The sequence below is a fragment of the Populus alba genome, chromosome 18 (genome assembly GCF_005239225.2).
Source record: "Populus alba chromosome 18, ASM523922v2, whole genome shotgun sequence".
In the NCBI taxonomy this organism is placed as follows: domain Eukaryota; kingdom Viridiplantae; phylum Streptophyta; class Magnoliopsida; order Malpighiales; family Salicaceae; genus Populus; species Populus alba.
In genome coordinates this window covers 11,433,480-11,457,342 of record NC_133301.1, presented here as the reverse complement: position 1 = coordinate 11,457,342, position 23,863 = coordinate 11,433,480, and the positions used below count along the sequence as shown (strand labels likewise).

The 23,863-nt window shown below is 31.8% G+C and overlaps 5 protein-coding genes across 5 annotated transcripts; 4 read left to right on the top strand and 1 right to left on the bottom strand.

Moving 5' to 3' along the window:
• The first annotated feature begins 837 nt into the window (after positions 1-837).
• LOC140954950 (uncharacterized) lies at positions 838-3,185 on the top strand. Its single transcript, XM_073406168.1, has 2 exons — positions 838-978; positions 2,886-3,185. Exons 1-2 carry the CDS (start codon positions 838-840, stop codon positions 3,183-3,185), a joined length of 441 nt encoding a protein of 146 aa, XP_073262269.1.
• Positions 3,186-3,701: 516 nt separating this feature from the next.
• Positions 3,702-5,133, top strand: LOC118051671 (uncharacterized). Its single transcript, XM_035062401.2, has 2 exons — positions 3,702-4,063; positions 4,279-5,133. The coding sequence occupies exons 1-2, from the start codon at positions 4,001-4,003 to the stop codon at positions 4,942-4,944; spliced, it is 729 nt and encodes a 242-aa protein (XP_034918292.2). The 5' UTR covers positions 3,702-4,000; the 3' UTR covers positions 4,945-5,133.
• Positions 5,134-7,752: 2,619 nt separating this feature from the next.
• Positions 7,753-9,130, top strand: LOC118051697 (probable xyloglucan endotransglucosylase/hydrolase protein 23). Its single transcript, XM_035062421.2, has 3 exons — positions 7,753-8,113; positions 8,215-8,408; positions 8,514-9,130. The coding sequence occupies exons 1-3, from the start codon at positions 7,823-7,825 to the stop codon at positions 8,902-8,904; spliced, it is 876 nt and encodes a 291-aa protein (XP_034918312.1). The 5' UTR covers positions 7,753-7,822; the 3' UTR covers positions 8,905-9,130.
• Positions 9,131-13,781: 4,651 nt separating this feature from the next.
• LOC118051696 (xyloglucan endotransglucosylase/hydrolase protein 22-like) lies at positions 13,782-15,096 on the top strand. The gene is made up of 3 exons (XM_035062420.2): positions 13,782-14,236; positions 14,339-14,532; positions 14,619-15,096. The coding sequence occupies exons 1-3, from the start codon at positions 13,841-13,843 to the stop codon at positions 14,998-15,000; spliced, it is 972 nt and encodes a 323-aa protein (XP_034918311.1). The 5' UTR covers positions 13,782-13,840; the 3' UTR covers positions 15,001-15,096.
• Positions 15,097-20,555: 5,459 nt separating this feature from the next.
• On the bottom strand, positions 20,556-22,484 carry LOC118051673 (nicotianamine synthase). Its single transcript, XM_035062403.2, has 2 exons — positions 22,464-22,484; positions 20,556-21,230 (listed from the first exon to the last, which is right to left on the bottom strand). Exons 1-2 carry the CDS (start codon positions 22,482-22,484, stop codon positions 20,556-20,558), a joined length of 696 nt encoding a protein of 231 aa, XP_034918294.1.
• Between the last annotated feature and the right edge of the window lie 1,379 nt (positions 22,485-23,863).

The following is a 23,863-nucleotide window of genomic DNA, read 5'->3' as shown; positions in this document are numbered from 1 at the left end:
ACCAAAAAATAAAATTTCATTGTTTCAAATTAGACTATACAGTGAAATGCAAGAGGCTCAAGATTTTTTTTTTCCCTAAGGTTTTAAAGCTTGGATCAATTTAATGAAATGTAACTTTATTTTAGAGCATTAAGACTTAAATAAAAAAATAAAATTAGGCTGAGAATATTAAACTCTCTTTTTTTTATATACTGTTTGATCATGTTTTATAAAAATTTAAATATTTTATATTTTTAGATGATTTTTATGTTTTGATATTAAAAATAATTTGAAGGGATAAATAATGTAGAAGAAAACCTGAGAATAAGTATAGCGTCAAAGAAAATTGAGCCTTGCAATGTAAGATGAAAAATGAGAAAAAATTATTAAAAAAATATCGATTGTGAAAAGAGAAGCCGGGGAATGTTAGTTACATGTCAGTAAAATTTTTTTTTATCGAATTTGCATAGAAAATGATGCATTTTCACCGTAGTTTTAAAATTTGATCCCACCCTAATAAATTAATTTAGAACCATGTTGCTTTTAGGTTGCGAGTTTAAAATAAATAAGAAAAGTTAAAAACTTGAGTAAATAGATTAATCTTATAAGATTTGATTACAATTTTAATTTTAACCCGTTGATTATTTTAAAAAAAATTAAAATGATATTATTTTAATTTATAAAAAAAATTAGGATTAATTTGGATGATCTAATTAAAATCTGATAATTTGAAAAAAAATCCATGATAGAGTATTAATTTTAAAAACTCTAATTTTAACACTAAAAAAAGAAAAATGTCGCTGAACCCGAATAAAAGTTGATATTTTGTATAAATCTGTAAATAAAAAGCATTAAAGTATGTGTGTGGTGGCGGTGGGCGACTTCACTTTTCTGGCTCCTGACTCCTCTAGTCCAGTCCGTGTATCGGATAGGGTGTCGAAAACAGTGGAAGGGGACAGGCGGGGTGTTGCCGTTTGGGCTGGGCCCAAGCAGCGTATGGTAATTAAATCATTGAATATTGCTGAGTTCTGAATTGAACAATAGATAGAATGCATTTAGATTCAAACCTTACATGGAATTTGTTTCCTATGGTTTTTTTTTTTTTGTTTGAAATGCTAATTCCAGGGTGCTCTGTTTGTCCTTTCATGGAACTTTTTTTAGCTCCTGCTATAAATTGCATTTGATGGGAATTCTATTCAAGGGTGTTTGAAATAATAGATGTTTAATATTTGAAATGCTAGTTCCAGGGTGATCTGTTTGTACTTTCAATATTTTTTTATGTAAGTTTTTTTTTTTTTATTCTTTGTTTTAATTTTTTTTTTTTTTACCTAGACCTTATGTTATGGATGATCGGGGATAACATGAGTTTCTTTCCCCCATTCTTTTTAATATTGATTTTTTTTTATCACTTGACATTAAATTATTGGCTCTTGAACTTCATTATTTTTAGGATTTTTTTCTACTAAGTTATCCCAAGAGCAAGTAACTAAAGTTAACCTGGAATAACTTGATTTTTTTTTTATTGAACCGTGATCTTTTTTTTTTTTTTATTAGGTCTTTCTTTTGAATTTTTTTTTTATCAATCTTATATCATGAGTAATGGGTTAATGAAGTAGATCAGGTTGACTTGAGTTTTCTTCTTCAATGTCATATTTTTTTAAATTGTTTTTTTTTTCAATCCTTTGGTATTCAATTATTAAGCCTTGAGCTTAGCAATTTATTTATTTTTCTTTATATGGTTTACTTTGGTTTTATATCTCGAGTCACATGTTAATTAGTAAAGTTAACATATATTTGTTTAAATTATAGTTGTCCTAGTTTTTTTTTTATATTAGAAAAAATTTGATTCAGTTCGCAACGTAGCACAGATTGTCTATTTAGTTATGATATAAACAATGATAGGAATGGTAATGATGATGTAAACAATGATATTTTTATTGACAAGCTAGAGGTCGAATACAAAGTGAACATTGCTCGAGAATTTTTTTTATTAATTTAGGCTATGTTGATCTTTTTGATCATATGTTTGCTATTATCACATAGATAGATTTATTCAATGATTATATAAATTTAACACATGTTGCTTATTAATGTTTTTTAAGTGAAATTTTACATTAAAAAAATAAAGCTGGTATCTAAATTTTTTATAAATATGATAAAAAATAATTGAAAGGTCTTGATTGAACATCTAAAAGAACATGACAAGAGTAGTTTCAATAAGGGGACAAGTTTCTTTCAACTTGCAAAGAATGATGCAGTAGCTATGACTGCAGCAAGTTTCATATAATTTAGTGTTTTTTGAAATAGTTTATTATCTAATATTTTATTTAGATGATGTTCCTTTTTCTATCTAGTTTATTTATGTAATACTATACAGTAATTTGGACAGCTGAGATTTAGTCATTTTTAAGACCATGGATTTATTTTAGTTAGAGTTTTGTTAGCCTTTAAAAATACTGTAATAAAAAATAACTGATATTTTAACAATTTTATTTCGGAGTTCTGTTAATTATCTTGTATTTTTTTTTTATAGATCAGTTCTTGAAAACAAACCTTTATATATATATATATATATATATATATATATAAAGTTTGTCTTTGTATCGGAGTCAACTAGTGCTGTTTGGCCAATCCGTATTCCTCGTTTGCTCCTGTTCAGTAATGTTATCTCTGATTTATCCGAAGAAAGTTGGATAACAGCCATATTAATTACTTAGAACAATTATAAGGAATTTGGTTACTAAACTGTGGAAATTCAATTTTGTAGAGAGAATATAGCTGATTCTGAAAGAGTTTGTTTCCTGCTGATATTAGAACAGCTGTTTTGTAGAGACAACACCTGTACATGTGTCTATATATATCTAAGTTTGTCTACCCGTTTTCCTAACCCTACTTTTCCTTGAAAGCTGGGTATATTTCTTTTCCTAGCCTTAGTGTCGATCATGGAGGACCAAAGGAGATCAGGGGCTGGTTTAACAAATCCTGTTAACAACAGTAGCATTACTTACCCGTCTCATGCTCAGCTTGGTGTCAATCCTGGGCTTGCTCAGGGAGATCAGTACCCTCCTGGTTACAGGTTCAAGCCTAGAGATCAAGAACTTATCTCGTGTTACCTGCTCTGCAAGATCCGGGACAGACCATTGCCACGCAATGGTATCCACGAAGTTACGTTATACAAATATAGCCCGGAGACTCTTGCAGGTTGAACAGCTCTCCCTTTTTTTTTTCCCCTTTTCTATTTCTTCTTTAATGATTTCTTCCATTCTTTACTTTATATTATTTAGTGTTGTTTGTGAGATTATTTGCTCTTTCCAAGCTGCTTTTTGCAGAGTAATTTTAGGATAAAATCATAATTTTGAAGCTCTGTGTTTAATGTCTAACCTGTACCCTTAGGTTTCCTGTTAACAGCAGCTGGTTATCCGCTCTGTGTTTACCTGTTTAATAAGAAATCTACTTTCGTAAACCCTTCTTGGAAAGATCATGAGTACTCCTGTCTCTTATAATCGATATCATCATTGAATGAACAGCAGTGTGATTATTCCATGGCCTTGTAAGTATCTAAAAATTCCCTTTTTTTTACGTGTCCATGACTTGGATGCAGCAATTATCTGACAATGTTGAATTTGGGTGGTGGATTATGAAACTGAAGATATCTCATGCTAATTAGTTTCTTTTCCTCTAAAACTTCATGAATATTGATAAGAAAAATGATATTCTTGCAAGCTTTTTGATGATGCGTGCGATTCTACTAGTTATACAGTAATTTAAAGGAAAAGTTTTGTTTGTTGATTTACAAATAGAAAACTACGAACCATATGGAGATAAGGAATGGTACTTCTTAACACCAAGAGATAGGAAGTATCCAAATGGGGATCGACCAAACCGAGCCGCAGGCGATGGATATTGGAAGGCTACTGGAGCTGATATCGATGTTACAAGCGCCAATCGAGTTATTGGAAGCAAGAAGACCTTGGTCTTCCATAGAGGGAAAGCTCCAGGCGGTGACAAAACCAATTGGATTATGCATGAATATAGAGCAAGCAATTCTGATGGAGCACCAAAACGGACAAATGATGGTATGAGGGTGAGTTTATTTTCCCCCCTTTTCTGATTATTTTTATACCGAAATCAATCTCTTCACTTTGAAGCTTTCAACTTATGGCGCTTTTGTTTTTATTTTTTTAATCAAATTCAACGACCTAAATGTGCTTAGTGACAACTTAACGTTCCGTATTTTACAGTCTAATATCTCTCTTTCTTTCCCTAATGTTCAATGCTGTTGCCTCGTGTTATATGCAGCTTGATGAATGGGTGTTATGCAGAATTCATAACGGGAAAGATAACTCTCCTAGAAATCGTATCAATGGACTACAAGATGATGAAATTGAAGATCAACCATGGGAAAATAATGGAAATCTGGAGCCACAACAAGTTGTGGTTCCTAGTACATCTGGATATCATAATCCTGGAAGTCAGTTGGGATATCTTGATACATCATATGGTAATTCTGTTTCTGCATTTCCTCAGAATTCTCAAAATGGGCTGGTGGCAGGAGTCTCTCAAAATCATCCGGTTTATATTAGGAACCCTGTGACTGGAAATTTTAATCCTGGAAGTCAGATGAGATATCTTGATAGCCATGGTAATTCTGCTTCTGCACATCCTCAGAATTCTCAAAATGGGCTGGTGGCAGGAGTCTCTCAAGATCACGCGATTACTAGCGTTCCTACAGTGACTGGAAATTATAATCCTGTAAGTCAGATGGGTTATCTTCATGGGTATGGTAATTTTGCCTCTGCATATCCTCATAATTCTCAAATTGGGCTGGCAAGAGTCTCTCAAGATAATGCTTTTCCTGGTATTCCTCAAACTACTAACCTTGAGCTTGGCCAAAGTTCTGGTTATGTTCAGAGGACAATTTTGGATTATGAGATCGGTTCTTTTCAGTTCGGCGATGGGAGGTAATAACGATTTCGGCGAAAACGACGATGATTTGTTTGGCTTGGATAATACTGTTCCCCCCTCGACGTCCTCCGATGATCGTAATGATCACCATTAACCGCCTTCATGCTATGCATATGATAATTATGTAGTAGAATTCCCTAGTTTAGGGATTTTCTTTTTGGGCACGTCGTCAATTATATTTTTATGCGTTTTTTTCCTCTTATTAATCAAAGTTGAATATTTTGGACAAATTTTTTGTGTTCATCTGGCTTAGTTTGATTTATATTCTCTTGTTTTATTTTTAAGGTCCTCGATCTAAAGCTTGATGATTATGAGGAATTCATATCCATGTCCTTAAAGAAGATAAGATAACTCCAAATAAATATATATATCAAACCAATTTGGTGAGATTATGAGTTGAAATAGGTCCCAATTAATAACTATAAATATAGATGAAAATAATTCTCTTATCTTTATAAAAGAGCATACTTAATTTATATCATTTTTCAATGTCTTAAAACCATGTTTAAAATATTAAACTGCAAGGAGAGCAGCTCCCCGTCTTGTAAGAGAGTACAGTCATCATCTAAGTTGGTTGGACCCTAAATGATTAACATTACGCGTTTCCCCTCGTTCTATCTGCCCTCTTCTCGTTTTTTTATCAGATAAGTTTTTATTTAAAAAATAATGCTTATGATATTTATAAAAATATTTTTTTTCAAAATAAAAAAATACATGAATAAGAAAGGAAAGTTTTTTTTTTTTAATCAAAGAGATACATTGTAATATGAGAATGTAGAAGTATTTACCAAACAAAAAAAAACTCAATAAACAACTATGGATGAATTCATCAAGTTACAGGTCTCATCCTACAGTCTAAGAAGTTTTAACCTCATATTAATCGGGTGATCAGGCCTGGTGATGGTGCAATTTTTTTTTCTTAAAAAAAAAACTAGCCATAAATGACTTGCATGTGCCTACGAATGCTAGCCATAAATATTTTGTAAATATATAGTTTTATACATGCTTTCCATTATATTTCTAGCCAATAATTCGCAATATAAATATGCTTCATGGCCTATTAAGAGCTTGTTAATTGGCAGTGTAATTGCGGTTGCTTTTTAAATAATTCTTCATGTTAAAATGTATGTTAATGATGTTTTTTGATTTTTTAAAAATTATTTTTGACATCAGCACATCAAAATGATTTGAAAACACTAAAAACATATTAATTTGAAGTTAATAAAAAAATAAAAAAAATTTAAATTTGTTTAAAAACGCTTTTGAAACGCAAAAATAAACAGACTCTAAAATTAATTATTTCTTTTTTTGATTAATAGTTATTTCTTATTAACATGTCACTGATATTTACTAACCTTCCAACCACCATTAATATTATGGAGCTTTTCAATGGACAGTAAATATCAATATTTTTTATCAATAAATTATAACAATACTCTATGTTTGAGATTAACTGGCATAATTAAAATCTATAAATATCTTAACTTAATGTAGAAAAAAAACAAGCTTACCTCCACAAAAACTCATTCTCACATTTTTCTCTTATATTACATTGACTCTCAATTTTGTCATATATTAGTTCTCTGTTGCTAATGTCCAGCTTTATTTTTTAATATAAGAAAAGGATGATTCTAGAGCCATCCTGACGAAGCAGTATCGCTTGGCGCAACTTGATGACAAGCCCAAATGCATAATAATAAGTTTGATTTTATTTGATATTTCAATTTTATGTTTTTTTGTTAAATTGAAAACCTGGGAAATGTAATGATACAATGGAGTTAAATTGTTTATTCCGTGTTATTTTCTTTTTTTCACTTACATTATCCAGAGCAGATGCCTAATTTGATTTTTTATTTTATTAATATAGATATTCAAATCAATTTGCATATATTTCAACTAATTCTACGAGTTCTAAAGTTAATAATTATATAAATCTTTAATGAATCTGATTTTAAAATTTATAAAATTCAAATAAATAATTTTTAAAAAATAAATATAAAATTTAATAAATTAAATTATATCCTTTAAAATTAAATAGTTCAATGGATGTTATCATTGCTCCCAAAGGTGGCTACTGGGGACGTGGTAAGATCACTATAGCCAATCCTTCCACTGAGTGCTCGGAGGATGCTACTAGATATTAGTGGTTTCAAACAGTCAACACGGCTTTGACTTTGAGATTGCGTTGATTCTTTTTATTTAGTCCCTGTGTTTTGAATGGTATTATAACTTAGTACATTATGTTTGAAAAATTATAATTTAGTCTCCACCCTTGTTGATCACTATGTTGCTAAGACATTTTTTGGTTTTTTTTTAATCCCAGCTGTATAATTTAAAAGTATGCTGGGGTTGGTAGACAACCTCGGAGGTGACTCACTTTCACCAACGAATATTGAAATGTTCATTGGGGGGCTATAGTGGTTTTGGCGGTTTTGTTAAATTAATGCTATAGACAAGCAACACAACTTTTTAAGCCCAGTGAAAACATAAAATAAAATAAAATAAGTTCTAATATTATCAAAAGAAAAGCATATGAATCCTTGTTTTAAACTAGGCATGAATAATTTACAAAAAAAAAAAAAATGGCCTCCAGAAACTGCAGCATGTAATTGGCCTGGCTAAGTTTGTGGTCAGGAATCCCATATCATTGTGCCTTGTTCATGGCATCCAGCTGTTTACTTCTCATATCATTACACCACCCAACTTGAAGTGCTCCACAGTTGAAAGGAACATTCTAATTCGCCACCATCCAGACTCCCTATAAATTGTCACAGAATTGTAACATTTTAGCAGGTCAAAATCAAACAAAACAAGTAAAGAGTCAAGAGCTTGCTGCAATACTTCATATTTGAAAACCATCAAGCTTTATTATAAGTTCATGGCTGCCTACCCTTCTGAGCCAAACCCTTTACTACTGCTGCTGATGATCTCTCTTTTGGTTGGTTCTGATTTGGTGTTGGTTGACGCTGGTTCCTTTTACCAAGATGTTGATATCATATGGGGAGACGGACGAGCTAAAATACTCAACAATGGCTATCTTCTTACACTTTCCCTTGACAGAGCGTCTGGCTCAGGGTTCCAATCCAAGAATGAGTATTTCTTTGGCAAGTTTGATATCCAACTCAAGCTTGTCCCTGGCAACTCTGCTGGCACTGTCACTACTTTCTATGTAAGTCCTAATTAAGCCCATTCTCCAGTTCCTTTTGCTTTTGTTCTTTTTCCCAGATTACAAATAGATGAAGCCTAATTCTTAGTATTTGCATGAAGCAGCTACACTCACAAGGGTCAGCATGGGATGAGATTGACTTCGAGTTTTTGGGCAATTTGAGTGGTGATCCTTACTTAGTCCATACTAATGTGTACACTCAAGGAAAAGGTGACAGAGAGCAACAATTCTACCTCTGGTTTGATCCAACAGCTGATTTTCATACCTATTCAGTCCTCTGGAATCCAAGACACATTGTGTAAGCACATATTAATGTACACACAACATTTCACAAAGCTTCTTCTTCTTCTTCCCCTTTTCCAGTACTCGAAATATTAATTAACTTCTATTTCTGTCCATCTAGATTCTATGTCGACGGGAGACCAATAAGGGAATTCAAAAACATGGAATCAATTGGAGTCCCATACCCCAAAAGGCAATCAATGAGGATGTATGCAAGCATATGGAATGCGGATGACTGGGCTACAAGAGGGGGCCTTGTGAAGACAGACTGGACTCAAGCTCCCTTTACCGTTTCATACAGAAACTTCAATGCCCAAGCTTGTATTGGGTCTAATGGAGTCTCTTCTTGCAATAACTCAACTAATAACCGGTGGTACTCTCAAGAGCTGGATTCTACAGGTCAAAAACAGCTGAAATGGGTGCAGGAGAATTATATGGTTTACAATTACTGTACAGACACTAAGCGATTCCCTCAGGGCCTCCCTCTTGAATGCAATGCCACCAAGAAGTAGGGGGAGTATAGCTTGCTCACGTACAGCGTTGTTCTTCCATGGAATTTCCAGTTTTCCAGATTAGACAATATTGTTTACAGGACAGGGTATGATGTATATAAATAAAATATATACCGCTCTTCGCATGTAGTAGTTACTGATTACGCTCTTTCATAACTAAGATGCTATGGGTGTTAAAATTAATATCAGTGAACAGTAAATCTTAGAGGTTCATTTTAATTTCTTCTTTCTTTTTCTGTTTTGTTATAAGAAGGTAATTTTAGTTTGACTTCAGATATGAAAAATTCATGTAAATCGAAGATATATAAACATGAAATTTAAACCTTTTGGAGCGCAAGCAAATCTAGATTTTAAGTTTTTAACCAGCTGAATCATGTCCCCGGTGATTTCAACAGTTTTATTCATGCTTCGGCATGCACACATAGTAGAAGTCAAATTTTGACCTGGTTCGATGGACTGGAGCAAGTCCAAATCTTGACGGGGTAGATTGGAATCCAACGACAAATCTAACTCGAACTAGAGTCATTACTAGTTGACTCATTTTCGTTATATTATGTTATGTTATGTTATGTATCAGATTAAAAAAAATATATATATATGAAAAGAAAATATTTGGACTAAAACAAAACCTAGTTGTCAATTTTAGCTTGAGTTCAAATTTAATTTACATGAAAGTTATTTTGACATAACTTAGTTAATTTGGCAGGTCTTAAAATAATCTGAATGATTGATAAAAAATATAATTTGTTTTTTATTAAAAACATAAAAAATATTTTTTTAAATATTAAGACGATGACATATTGGATTGACCTGGACTTTATGACTTAATAGGGCAAACCCGTGACTCGAATCATAAACTCTACTAGGTTTAACAATATTTCTTGAAGTTATTTTTTACATGATAATAAAAATAGACACTTGTAAAAATTAAACATCAATCAAATACAATGATATTTATTTAAGATTGTAATAATCTTAAGAAAAATAAATCAAAATAAATTACGAATACCAATTAAAAATCAATAAAATATTAAAAAATGAAATTGAAAAAAATAAAAAACAATCAAAATAAATTACGAATACCAATTAAAAATAAAGAACAATCAAAAGAAAAAAAAATAAAGATGAATTTTAAAAAAAAAAGAAAAAAAGAAAAAAAGGGGTCGGCCCAATAAGTCAACTTTGTAATCTTTCGATTTGTCTAGTCTAAATTATAATTAACTCACTTGGAAGTTGACTCTACGTAACCGGTTGACTTGGTGGGTTCAAAGACAACCCGAACAATCGGTATACAACGTTGACTTTAAAAAAGTTTGAAGATGATATTATTTTTCTAATATTGAGACAACTTTTTTTAGATCGATCTAGATTTTACAGCTTAACCCGCGATCGAGATTATAGACTCCACTAGGTTTAATAATTTTTTTTAAATTATTTTTATTTAATAATATGATAATAAAAATAGATATTTGTAAAAAAATTGAAAATTAAAATTTAAAAAAGGGAAAAAAAAAAGGGAGCCTCTCATTCATTGTTTTATATGAATGTGAAAGAGCTTTGACACCTTTCTTTTAGCACATGAAAGAATGATAGATGGGGTTTGATAATTGTTCTCGAAAATACCTAGCTTTTCATAATTCAACCGGCAGGCCATGGTTTTTTTTTTCCCCACAGAAAGAAATGCCTAGAATCTTCATATACATATTTTTTATCATATAGAATTATTTTAGATCTTAAAAAAATAATTAATATAACTTTTATTATTATATCGGACAGGCCCGGGGTACCTTTGGGAACTGGGATGCCGTAAATCCAATGCAAGTAACTGGCGGAGTCCACCAGTTAGAAAGCACAAGTTGAGGAAGAACTGGCATGGCAGCTAACACAATAAAAGTCATTAAGCCCAAAACAGAGAAACAAGTCCATTCCAAAAGAGACAGCTCTGCGCTTCTATGATTTTACCATCCCTAAAACCATCCTTGATTTTTCTAGCTAAATTGTTGCTCAAAGATCATTTTAGATTAATTAAGAGAAACAAAGAAATCTAAAGATAGAAAGAAACTTCAAAAAAATGTTATTATAGCTAAGGATATGGTTTAGATCGCAAACCTGAACTATATTACAATTTCTTTTCTTTATGTTATGTTCCCATTGAATATGTCTCTATCATTAATGAATAAGGTTGTTCTTGAAACATGAGATAAAAATCATACATTATATTAAAAATAAAATTATAACTTTTATAAAATAAAAAAAAAAAGGTTAAAAACTAGATAAAGGGTGGATCATTAATGGATGAGATGAACCCTCATCCGCCTTCATATCCACTCTCGATCAAACTAAATAAAATCTTATTTAATTAATTATTGTGTGTTTGATTTAGAGGTGTAGTGGTTTTTTTTAAAATATACAACTCTTTTAAAGCATAAATTACATTTTTAAAAACTAAAAATACATGTATTTTTTACATAAATCCACAAAAAAAAAAAATAAAATTCAAAACCACATCCAAATGAAACACTCTTGCGTTACTATCATTCCTACTAACATACATTAGAATGGAACATGTGTGAGGAAGTTGAAAAAACTTCAAATTAAAACTGGGCATTTGATGCTTACATTTTTTTTTACATATATATATATATATATATATATATTGTATTGTATTATATTTTTTTTCCAATTTGAATCCTCATTTCATGACATTTTAGAGAAAATACTTGGAAACTAAGAAAACAGCTTCAAAAGGTAAATAATTCATTGCATTGGAACGTTCAGCAAACTATTATAAAACAATTCTGAAAAAATTTGAAGTTATAAAGGTGGAGATGGAATATTGATAAATTTATATTTTAGCAATATATAATCACAAGCATGGGTAAATACTCCATCATCACAGGCTCGAAACTAGAATCACGATAAAAGGACAGTGAGCTTAATTTGTTTTTTAATTGTATCATACAATTTTTAAAAAAAAAAAAAAAATGAAAGTGAAAAGTTTCTTCAAGCTTATCTCAAGTTCACGAGTTTGCCATAACATCAAATTTGGAGGGGACCACCAGCAGCCAAATGAAAGTCGAGGAAGCTGCATAAACTCACAGGCAACGCATTGTTTTGTTCATATACAGACAAGCAATTTTTAAAATATTTATAAAAAAATACATTTTAAAACATAACCTATAACATTGGGTATTAATCACGGTAATCCCTCTTATAATTTCCGTGAGGAAACCCTTTTTCTTTAGCTGCTTTCAAAGCTGGGTACGTATTATCATAATTAAGATGTTGAATTCTCCATTTTAAAAGAAATATAAAATCATATAGATGCTTAGAAACGTGAATCTCGATATAGATTGATGGCTTCACATATCAAGAATCAATTTTGCTCCGAATTATTTTTTTGCAATTTCTTATTGGTTTATGTTAATTAATTTTAAAAATACCTCAATAGAAAAATCTAAATTGCTAGATATAAAATTAATACCAGAATTGTTTGGGATAAAACTGAGATTAATCTAATAATTGATGGATTATATTTGAGGTCTTGTTTTCCTTGTAGGGTTCGATTTGACTCTATATTTTATTTTATTTATTTGGTTCAATGGCTGAACTATAGATTATGTAATAAGAGGAGTCCTTCATTAATCAAATATAATTCCTCTCGCTCTAATTGGTAGTAGTGGGATTTGATTTCAATGAAGTTACTAGAGAGTAATATGCAAAATGACTTTACATTTGAAATCTTAAAAAAAAAACAAAAACAAAATAAAATAACGAAATCTAGTAAGCCTGTGATCTTATCTGATTTTGGGAATTGCATTTAATGATATTTGGTCCTCCTTTGACCCCAAAAGCTAACCACATTTGAGACCCCTTGATCTAATGGCAAGTATTTTATTTTATTTTATTGTTTTTGTTTCCAACTTCAATTTAAAGTTGTAGCCCCTGTTTTACTTTGCATTCTAAATTGGGGTCGGGAAAATTTAATAATTTTTTTAATTAAAATTAATATTTTTTTTTTAAATCATTTTAACATGCTAATATTAAAAATAATTTTTTTAAAAATAAAAAAAAATATTATTTTAATATATTCTCAAGTGAAAAAATACTTTAAAAAATAAATTATAGTCACATTTCCAAACATCATTGCAATAATTAATTTTGGTAATTATATTAATAATTTGTTCTTTTAATAATTTTAGTCCATGACATCTCAAGTGACAAAAGAATAAATTGAGAAATTAGCACATAAAATAAAATAAAATAATAAATTAACACATTATTTGTTTAAGATATTACGGTTTAGCATACATTTCAATAATATTATACTTTAAAAATATAATATTTAATAAATATCATGGTTGTTAATCGTGATATTAATTATCATTTTATCACGGGATTATAAACTTAAATATTATTAATATTACATTTCAAAATCACATATTAGTTTCTTGTTTTTCTAAAATACTATACAATATAAAATATATGTTATTCAATCATTTAATCTTTTTTAAAAGATATTATTTCACCAAAAATTTAAGTTTACTGTGCAATTGTTTTTGGAAAAAAGCAAGATGGTACTAATCGATGACGATATAACAGTCACCAAAAAAAAAGACAAGGAACGCCTATATTGCCTCAAAGGGAATATGTTCCTGAGATTTTGACAGACAGTACTTTCATGCTGGAGGATGATAGTAGAGAGTAAGCATGGAGCAACCATTTTGGAGTTTGGTGATGGTTCAAAGGCCCAAATCTGACCATGCAAATGTCATAATAGTTCCAGTTAGGGAATGAAACGAAAAGTATCCACAAGTTTTGGACCATTTCTTGATTTTCTTTTTTTTTTTTTTCATTTATGCCAGCACTTGCCATTTGTTGACATCTTCAAATTCAAGTTCTCGACGACAAGGAACCTTCCAAAAACACATGTATAATGTTTTCTGTCCTTTTACTTGCTATCCTTGCCTATATTTACAGTGCCCTGTTCGAGTCAATTTACAATTTCTGGATCTCATTTCCACCTTGTATGGGGTCTGAATCAATGGCTTCTTGTAAGCCAAGTACTGGTATTTTAAATTTTTTGCTGATCTCTCTCCTGGATAGCTCTTTGATTGTTTCTTGTATCGCTAGTAAATTCTACCAAGAATTTGACATAACCTGGGGAAATGGCCGTGGCAAGATACTCAACAACGGCGAGCTCCTTACTCTGTCTCTTGACAAAGCCTCTGGCTCGGGATTTCAATCGAAGAAGGAGTATCTCTTTGGCAAGATTGACATGCAACTCAAGCTTGTACCTGGCAACTCTGCTGGCACTGTCACTGCCTACTATGTAATTATAGTTTCTTTTTTGAACATGTCTGCTTCATAATTTAGCTACGCCGGCAAGCTATGATAAGAACCCTAATACCTATCATTAATGTTTGTATTTCAGCTGAAATCACCAGGGAATTCATGGGATGAGCTAGACTTTGAATTCTTAGGCAACTTAAGCGGAGATCCTTACACGCTACATACTAATGTTTACAGTCAAGGCAAGGGTGACAGAGAGCAGCAATTTCGTCTATGGTTTGACCCCACAGCAGGCTTTCACACCTATTCCATTCTGTGGAATCCCAAACTCATCATGTAGGAATCGTTACTATCATTCTTGTGGTTTTTTCATTTTTAATTTCTATCTCCTTCATAACTTGGTTCTTTGTTGTCTTTCTCAGCTTCTCAGTTGACGGGAAACCCATTAGAGAGTTCAAGAACTTGGAGTCGATTGGGGTTCCCTTCCCGAAGAAACAACAAATGAGAATATACTCAAGCCTCTGGAACGCTGATGACTGGGCCACCAGAGGCGGTCTTATCAAGACTGACTGGACTCGAGCTCCGTTCACTGCTTCTTACAGGAACTTCAATGCTGACGCTTGTATTTGGTCTTCTGGCAGAGCAGCTTGCCCTTCAAAGAATTCATGGCTATGGAAACAATTGGATGCCACAAGTCTCCAAAGGCTCAAGTGGGTGCAAAAGAATTTCATGATTTACAATTATTGCACGGACACAAAGCGATTCCCTCTAGGCTTCCCTCCAGAGTGTAGTGTGAATATGTAAACCCTAAATTTCAATCACCATATATATGAATATAGCTTGTAACTCCTAGATTTCAATCACCACATATATATATATATATATATATATATATATATTGGTTGCTTGATGTACATATGTAATATTTGAATGTAATTTTTAGAGTGAATGACCTCTGTTTTCTCAAACATAAATTGGTGTAATTTACTTTCATATTCAATATTTAGCATTGTCAGAAAGGAAAAAATAAGCATATGCTGGTAACCAGCAACAGGAAATTAACTTGTTATTGCAGAAAATCTGAATTTCTCCCGTTCATTTATCATTCATTGTGTGTTCTTGTGATTATGATTTTTATCACTATACTGTGATGTAGCCTAGTATTTTTTTTTTCTTTTCTAATTGCTAGTATTTTTTTTTCCCTCTTCTCTGATTGAAATTACTTGTTAATGCAAAATGAGAAGGTAGCTGAATCAATCATAGTTGTAATTCAACTATTTTGAAATCTAGATTTAGATTTGTGAGTTAGCTCATTGACCCATCAATCCCGGTCTTGCTTTGAGTTAGATTTTATTTATTTATCTTGCTATGTAGTTGATATAGAAAAACTTTATAATTTGGTTAGTTAATCCAGAACCTAATGACTCGAGCAGATTTTTTCTTTAAAATAAGTGTCATTTTAAATTTTTAAATATTTATATTTTTTCAAAAAAAACTTTCATGTAAGAAAAATAAAACAATGACATGGTTTTTTTTTCTTGAAATTTTTCTTAAAAAAAATCTAAGATGATATATTAGTTAAAAAAAATTGAAATAATGTCGTATTAATTTTTTTAAAATAATAGAATGTTGTTTTGCTTTTGACAAATCAATTTACCTGACCCATGACTTGCCTTCTCCTAAGAACCAAGCAATGAAGATTTTCTCGAGTATTTGAGAAGCTGATTAGTACGCAACTGAAATAGTTAAAACAAATTTTATATAATCACATTTTAATATGTTTATATGATGTTTAGGAGTTTAATGTATTTGTTGATTTATCTTTTTAAATCAAATCAGAGTTAAGTTTGGCCTTCATTTCAAATTAAGAAATTTTTGAATTAATAAGCATAGAAAATCTTTGTTAAAAAGAAAAGCATATATAAAAATTGAAAAGAAAATCCATAAATATTTTTATTCTTAGAATTTGAGGCCCAGGGCCATTCTCGCAGTCCAGCTGTGAAAACCCAGGAAAGGCAGGTGGTGGAGACCGTTAGGGATCATCATGGCTTGTGGATTAAAGATTTCTCTGGGTCTATTGGCTATGCAACTAATATGATTGCTGAGCTGTGGGCTTTTCGTCTGGTCTTATATTGGTTCAGAGTCTTCAGTGCTCTAATGTTATTGTTGAATTGGGTATTTTTTTTTTCTTTTATTTTTATATTTTTATTTAAAAATATATTAAAATAATATATATATTATTTTTTAAAATTTATTTTTAATATCATCATGTCAAAACAATATGATTCACTAGTAAAAATATTTGTTCTTATTATAAAAAACTGCGACCCTCTAACAATAAAGAAGGATTGTTGAGGGAAATTAAATTTGATGACCTGTCCTTTATTTCTTGATTTAGAGACGTGAAACAATATTTAAGCAGCATTGTATCTCCATCAATGAATCAATTAATTAATAGCATCAAATTATAGTAAGTTTTCTCTCGTGAGTATTCAATTATATATATAGTAATCTTAATTGCTTAAAATTATTGCTCCTCTACACGTATATGTAAATTTCCTTTTCCCACCACAAGGTTTACGAAGCCCTTCATTGCACAATCTCTAGAAAGCGAGAGAGAATCTTGATTTGAAGCCTAATATGGCTAAGAATAATGATGAACTGAGTGAGATATCAATGCATGTCGACGAGGGCCGTGGCGACATGTTCAATCCCGCGGATTTGCGAGTTCTAGCCATTGATGCTAACGTTGTCTGCCTCAAGTATTTAGTAGCCATCCTCCAAAAGTGTCAATACAGAGGTTTGTTAATTATTCCTATCGCCAGTTCTTTAATTATATAAACTTTTATGAGTTTATGTGGAGATTTTGGACGTGAGAGAATTACTAGTTTGTTCTCAGTTTAGGTATCGTTAATTAACTGTTTTTTTACTAATCTAGGGTTTTGAGTTTCCCTTATAATAGTCTTTACTATGGGTGCCTTAAACTACATATTGTTTCTATGTACGGCAGAAAAAAAAAATATTATGTTAGTTTTCCTTATCACGTAGGTGAAGATTATATAATTCAAAGTAGAAGCATAAAAAAAGAGAGAAGAATTTGGAATTTGTAAAGGAACTAGTGATGAACCGTCTTAGAAAGAGATGATTACAAGATTATATAATTCAAATTAAAAGGGATTAATTTGAATGTTGCCCTAAACAAAATTAAATCCGAGCTGGTTTAAGGTTAAAACGGAAAAAATCTGATCGGTAATTGTCAGCAAAACCCTAATATCATCACTAGTTTGCCAAATCCATCTTTCTATTCCATTGATTTTAATCACTATATAGAAACACGACACTTCCCCATTAATATTTATGAATGTCTCTTTTAATCTTTTTTTTTTTTTTTTCTTTTTAATACCTCCAATGTCAAACTCTTAACGAGAAGAAAAGAGACAACGCCAAATAACTATATATATATATATATATATATAAAGACACACTATAGCTACAAGAAAAAAATTGTCCGAAAAGGGTTTGGCTTATATTTATGGCCAGACAGGACGGGATGAAAACTTATATGACGTTATGTGTGTAATTAACTATTTCGGAAGGTAATAGTAATTTGACTGAGAAACATGAATCGAACGAGTAAAAAAGGAGGCTAAAGAGTTCATTGATAAATTCCCGCAATTATGATGAAGGCTATAAATCAGATTGAAGACAATGACATGGTCGATATTTATTGAATATATATAATCTTTAATCTGGTTTGATGTTTGCCTTCTTAATTTCTTGTAGTTACATCAACAACATTAGCAGCTGAAGCGCTGAAGATTTTGAGGGAAAACAAGAACGATTACGACGTCGTTATTACTGATGTTAAAAGGCTTGACATGGATGGTTTCAAGCTGTTGGAGATCATAGGCCTTGAAATGGACTTACCCGTGATTCGTAAGCTTATAACATCCCCCGTACCAACCCTAATGTCTTTGTTCATGATTTTCCTTGATTAATTACTATAGAATTAATGTATACTTTGTGTGGAGTAATTGCAGTGGTCTCCGCAGAGGACAGTCAAAGCAACATAATGAAGGGAATAAGGCACGGGGCCAGAGACTATCTCTTAAAACCTGTAAGAATACAGGAAATGCAAAACATATGGCAGCATGTTGTAAGGAAGAGGCTCTCTGATTCTTCCGGTAAATCTAGTAGCTTTACAAAGGAAATAATTGAACAAGAATCAGTGCCTTCAACCGAACCCATGGCAGAGGCAGAGGTCACGGGGGTCAAAGAGAGAGATATTATCGGTAACCCAAATGGCGATGCTTGTAGTGGTAAAAAACCCAGAGTGACATGGTCCTCCGAGCTCCATGTTAAATTTGTTGATTGTGTTGAGAAACTAGAAGCACGTGGAGAGAGTAAGTTTTCTTCTACAGTCTTTGCTAGCTAGTGACATGATTAGTAGCTAGTTTTCATGGGCTTAGCTTGTCTTAGCATATCCTTCTTTTGTGTTCTTACAAGAGTATAGTTGATGTTCATGTAGGAGTTCAGCCCAAAAGAATTCGTGAAATGATGAACGTGGAAGGTCTTAGTCGAGAAAACATTGCCAGTCATCTTCAGGTAAGTTAGATCACATACTCTCTCATACAACATCCACTTTACAACGTAATGGCTATTGATATTGATTAGGCGATGCAATTTCCGACTATTTAATGACTAATGTAGTAGGCAACTGAGTATCTTTTGCCAGTTTAATGGGATTGAAGGTATTGGTTACTTTCTTCTTCTTCTTCTTTCTCTGTTTAACAGAAATATCGAAACTTGTTGAAGAAGCACAAGGATAAAATGAGCCAACAGGACAACGCTGGGGCTGATTTGAATAGGTATGGAAGAGTTTCAGCCACAAAGAACGCTCTTTGGAACAGTTATGGTGATTCTACACAGAAGTCACAATCAGTAGCTAGTTCTTTTACAGATTCGAAACGAATGTTTTTTCAACCAAGTAAACAGAATGTTTTCCTAGATAACTCGCTATCTAGCAATATCACAATGAGAAAATCTGTTCCAGTGCCAGAATTCAAAGGTTTAAACTTCTCATCATCTAGTTCAACATGGAAATTGCCCACTGAGTACACGGGATCTCAGTCTTTCGGGCAAGATCCTGGTCTTTGTAATCTGTCACCTCTTTTATGCTCTCCTGCTGCTTCTTTCAAACCGTCCTTTCCGATGCTTGGACATACTTTAATTGACAGGAGCCCAGCTTCTGTTCTTTCTAATCCGAGTTATTTTCCTGGTATGTAATTTTTGCACCTTTTTTCTGAGTATTTTATGATTCTGTGTATGTTGTTATGGTTTACATAAAAAAGAATTGTCACAAAGTTGAACCACCGCATCCAGCCCCAAACAGATTTGTCCAACGGGAAAATTAAATTATTGGGAGTAATTTCTTTTAAGGTGAAATTAACATGGGAAACTATGGTAAAGAAATTCAGAATAAACTTGAAAAAAAAGAGAAAAAACAAAGACTAGCTGTGTCATAGCACAATGATAAAGACAATTTATTCTTTATTTTCAGGGCAATATGGGGAAGGAATTTCTATGAATCTCTGTGGAAGTGGAACTTCAAACTTTAGAGAGCATGATAGTCACTGTGCATACAGGGACCAAAAATCACTGCTGGAAGACTTCATGAATAGTGAGGATGCTAAGTTATTCCTGGATGAGGAAATTAGCGACATGGTCACCCAGGTAACTACATATATGCACTGAAAGTTAATATTTAAGCTGGTTAATTTATCATTTCTCATCTTTTAATCGACCTGTAGCTAGAACGATGACTTTTCAGGCTATAGTTTTCTTCGGACTGACAAAACGGCAATTTGATAGCCCTTTGATAATACAGACGTGTTTCTTTTCCCTTGCAGTTTAACAGTGATGCGACTCCTAGGCTATGATTTGTGAAGTCCTTCCTTCTGAAGCTCTTGCAATCTACCACGCCAAACCAGAAATGCAAGTTTATTTGTGATTTTACAGTGTACCTTAGAACTCTGACTAATCTCTGGTGTTTGCATTTTTTCAGAATAGCTAATCCACGTCTTGTGGTGTGTGGTGTTTATATAGTATAATTCAACTTCATCTGGTTAAGCAAGTAGCGTTAGAAACCTTTCGCACATCTTGCAGTGTTTCAAATCATGTTTTTTCAAAAATTTGAAAATTTCAGAACATATACTTCTTTGATGATACAAAACATAAACGCACGTAACGTAAGGAAAAATCCCAAATTCTAAAAAATTAAAAACATTAAACAAAGGCACAAAGGGGCCTGAGAGGCACCTTTTGGCCCCTCCAGAAAGGAAACTAGAGAAAATGGAAGCTCAAAGAGCTATTATACTTCGGAAGACAGGCTTGTGCACTAGAATAACGGAGTTGATCACATCATTAGCAGGATGAAAGACGGAGAGAAGCTCAAATCCAACCAAATCATGTTCCTCGACAACAGGGTAAGGAAATGCTCTGGTTCCGTTTGCACTCCAAACAAGCAGAATTCCACCTTCCTTCATATACTTCCTTAAATGGCTAAGAATCTTCAATTTCTCGTCTTTGTTGAGACCAACCAAAGCAGCCAGAAATATACAATCATATTCGCTCAACTTCTCTTTAACATCCACCATGTCACATGTCTCAAACTTCATTCTCTTCTCAAGCTCAGCATCAGAAACAACAAGTTGACGGGCGACACCATTAGCAGCCTCATCAACGTCAAAATTATCAAAATGGGTGAATTTCATATGATGTATAGCCATTATAAAAGAAGTTAGAGGCATTGGACCAGAACCCACAAAGGCCACCTTTTTTGGCTGCACCACCCCATTTTCATGAAGGATCCTATATTCCAAACTGGGTAACTTGACATAGTTCCCATGGTAGGGGAAAAGGTGAAGGCTGTTCAAGGATTGAGGGGTCTTGATCAAGAATTTCGCAGATTCAAGCTCAAGCAGGCCTTCGGCACGGCCGCGTAGATTGATGAGGTTTACTCGCATTTCTTGCACCTCTTGGTGAAAGTGATGTAAGATCGGGATAAGATCTCACCATGTCAACAAGAAGCGTGGTGTTCCATGTCGAGTGATCTAGCTAGGTTAGCAATGGGTGAAGCAGAAAACAAGATCCTTGAGACTAAATGTGATGCTGTGAGGAAGAAGATCCTGCAAATGATTCACGTTCACACTATACTCATAATTGAATCAAAGTTAATCAGGCAAGGAACTTGCCTTGTGGGTTCAATTAATTAAGAAAAGCTCAACCATTGGTTTCAATAGGTCATATTGGATGAAGGGAGCCTTATTATAGTTGTTTTAAGTCTTAAATTTGTCTAAAAAATAGATATAAATTGAGGAAGAAAAAATTTGTTCCATTTAATTTTGTGATTTCAATCGTTTTTGGAGTTTATTGGATTGTTAAATTGATTTTTACATTTTGTTTTTTTCTTTACTTTAAATTAGTTGAAAAATGGGTTTGGGATATCAACAAGTCTCTCGCTTATAGATGGGTCAAGTAATTTAATTTGTATTTTGTTTTACGAATATTAATTTACTCAAATTAACTTGCATGGTTCAATTGGACTAGAATAACAAGGCTTGGGCTTGGGTCACGTGGGCCACCATCATGGGTTAATTTAGAGCTCAAATGGACTGAATATATGGGCTTTTTAACTTAATGCCTATTATAGGTCGGCTAAAAAAAAAAAAAAAAGAGTTGAAAGGCATGAATAGCCGTGTTAAATTAACCCCTCTCGGTTTATCAAAAAGTTCGAAGGACACCGGGCAACACAATGAGAGTTTATTTAGCCACTGTTGTGTCTGTCTCACGAGACTCATGAGGGTGTTTGACATTATATTCTGAATGTTATTTGTTAAAATTAAAAAGAAAATATTTAAAATTGTTTTTTTTTTGTATTTTTTTTATTGTTTTGATATGTTGATATTAAAAAAAAAATTTAAAAATAAAAAAAATATTATTTTAATATATTTAAAAAAAAAACATTTTAAAAAACAATCATGACTACAATATCAAGCACATTCAATGTATCTTATATTGTGTTGCGTTGTATTGTATTCTTCTATTAAATAAATTATTTTAAGATCGAACGACCTATTTTAAAAATAAATATAAGCAACTCATTATTGATTATAAAGAATTTTGCCAATTAGAAATGAAAATGAAATTGCATATGGGTAGTTCATGTGTACCCTCTAATTGGTCTCATGGTCCCAACGACAACCAACTTTCTCCTCATTTAGCACCATCTCTATTTTAGATTTATTGTATTTGAACGTGCATATGTTTAAATTTGTAATAAATATTTGATTTTTATATTAATTTATTTTATTTTAATTATTTTTATATTTATGTTCAATATTTTTTTTTAAATATATATATTATATAAATATATATATATATATATAATTACCGACAACATAACTCCGTTAGTATATTCCAGAGAATTGAAAAATAATTATTGCAAATGTCACTATACTGATAGGTTTGCCGACGGAACTGGACCATCGATATATTATAGAGAGTTGGAAAAGAATTATTACAAATATCACTGATATTGTTAACACATCGATGTAATTACAGATGGTATTCTATCAATGATATGTTATATTTATTGATGGATATACCGACGAGCAAATAAAAAAATTGATGGTATTGCATATAGCTTTCTTGTCGATGATATGTTAAATTTAACGATGGAGCTACCGATAGAATAAAGCGAGTAAGTTTTTTTAGGTGTGATTTGTCGGTCACTAAATCTATTGGTATATCGGACTCCCTAATAGTTTATAAATTATAGATGAGAGTTTTTTTAATAGATTGTTTTTATCTGTGAGTCTGTTAGTAACACATGTACCGACGGATTGCTAGTGTAAATGCCCAACAAAAATTTTCATCAATAAAACTTTTAAATCTAGCAGTGATCAACCTAATATTGTGAATAAAAATTTCTTTTAGAGGAGAACTATAAATCTTGGTCTATTTAATATGGCGGCTAGAAATGAAATTGTAGATAGAGTTAAAGAAGACCACTAACGGGTTGCCCTTTGATTCATTTTATTTGTGTTTTGGTTATAGTATCTATCACCTCCTTAAGTTGTTTTTTCTTCTTCTTCCTTAGGCTCCGCATTTTAAGTTGTAATGAGCTAGCTTAGGCGCATGGCTCTACCTCATGGTCTTGATTTTTTGTTATATATTTTAATTTTTTTTTAAATATTAATTTTAAAAATAATTTAAAAAAATAAAAAAAAATTATTTTGATATATTTCGAACATGAAAAACACTTTGAAAAAGCAATCACATCCACATTCACAAACAAGCCCAGCCCAGACACATTAGGCAACCTAGGTAGGCACACCTTGCCAGCTCTTTTATTTTAGGTTTTTTTTTTGTTGGAATACCACTTTATTTTTTATGGTTAATTGTGTATTTGAGATAATTATTCTTATAGGTAAATAAAAAAAAAGATTTTTTTTATATAAATAATATGGGTTTAGTAGTATTTTGTTTTTCTTTGTTTTTGTTATGACATTATATCTTTCAATTTCTCCTTTTTACATCTTTTTTAAATATAAGATTTTTAACATTTATAACTAAATCCTCACTTTATTATTTTTTAATTGGATGA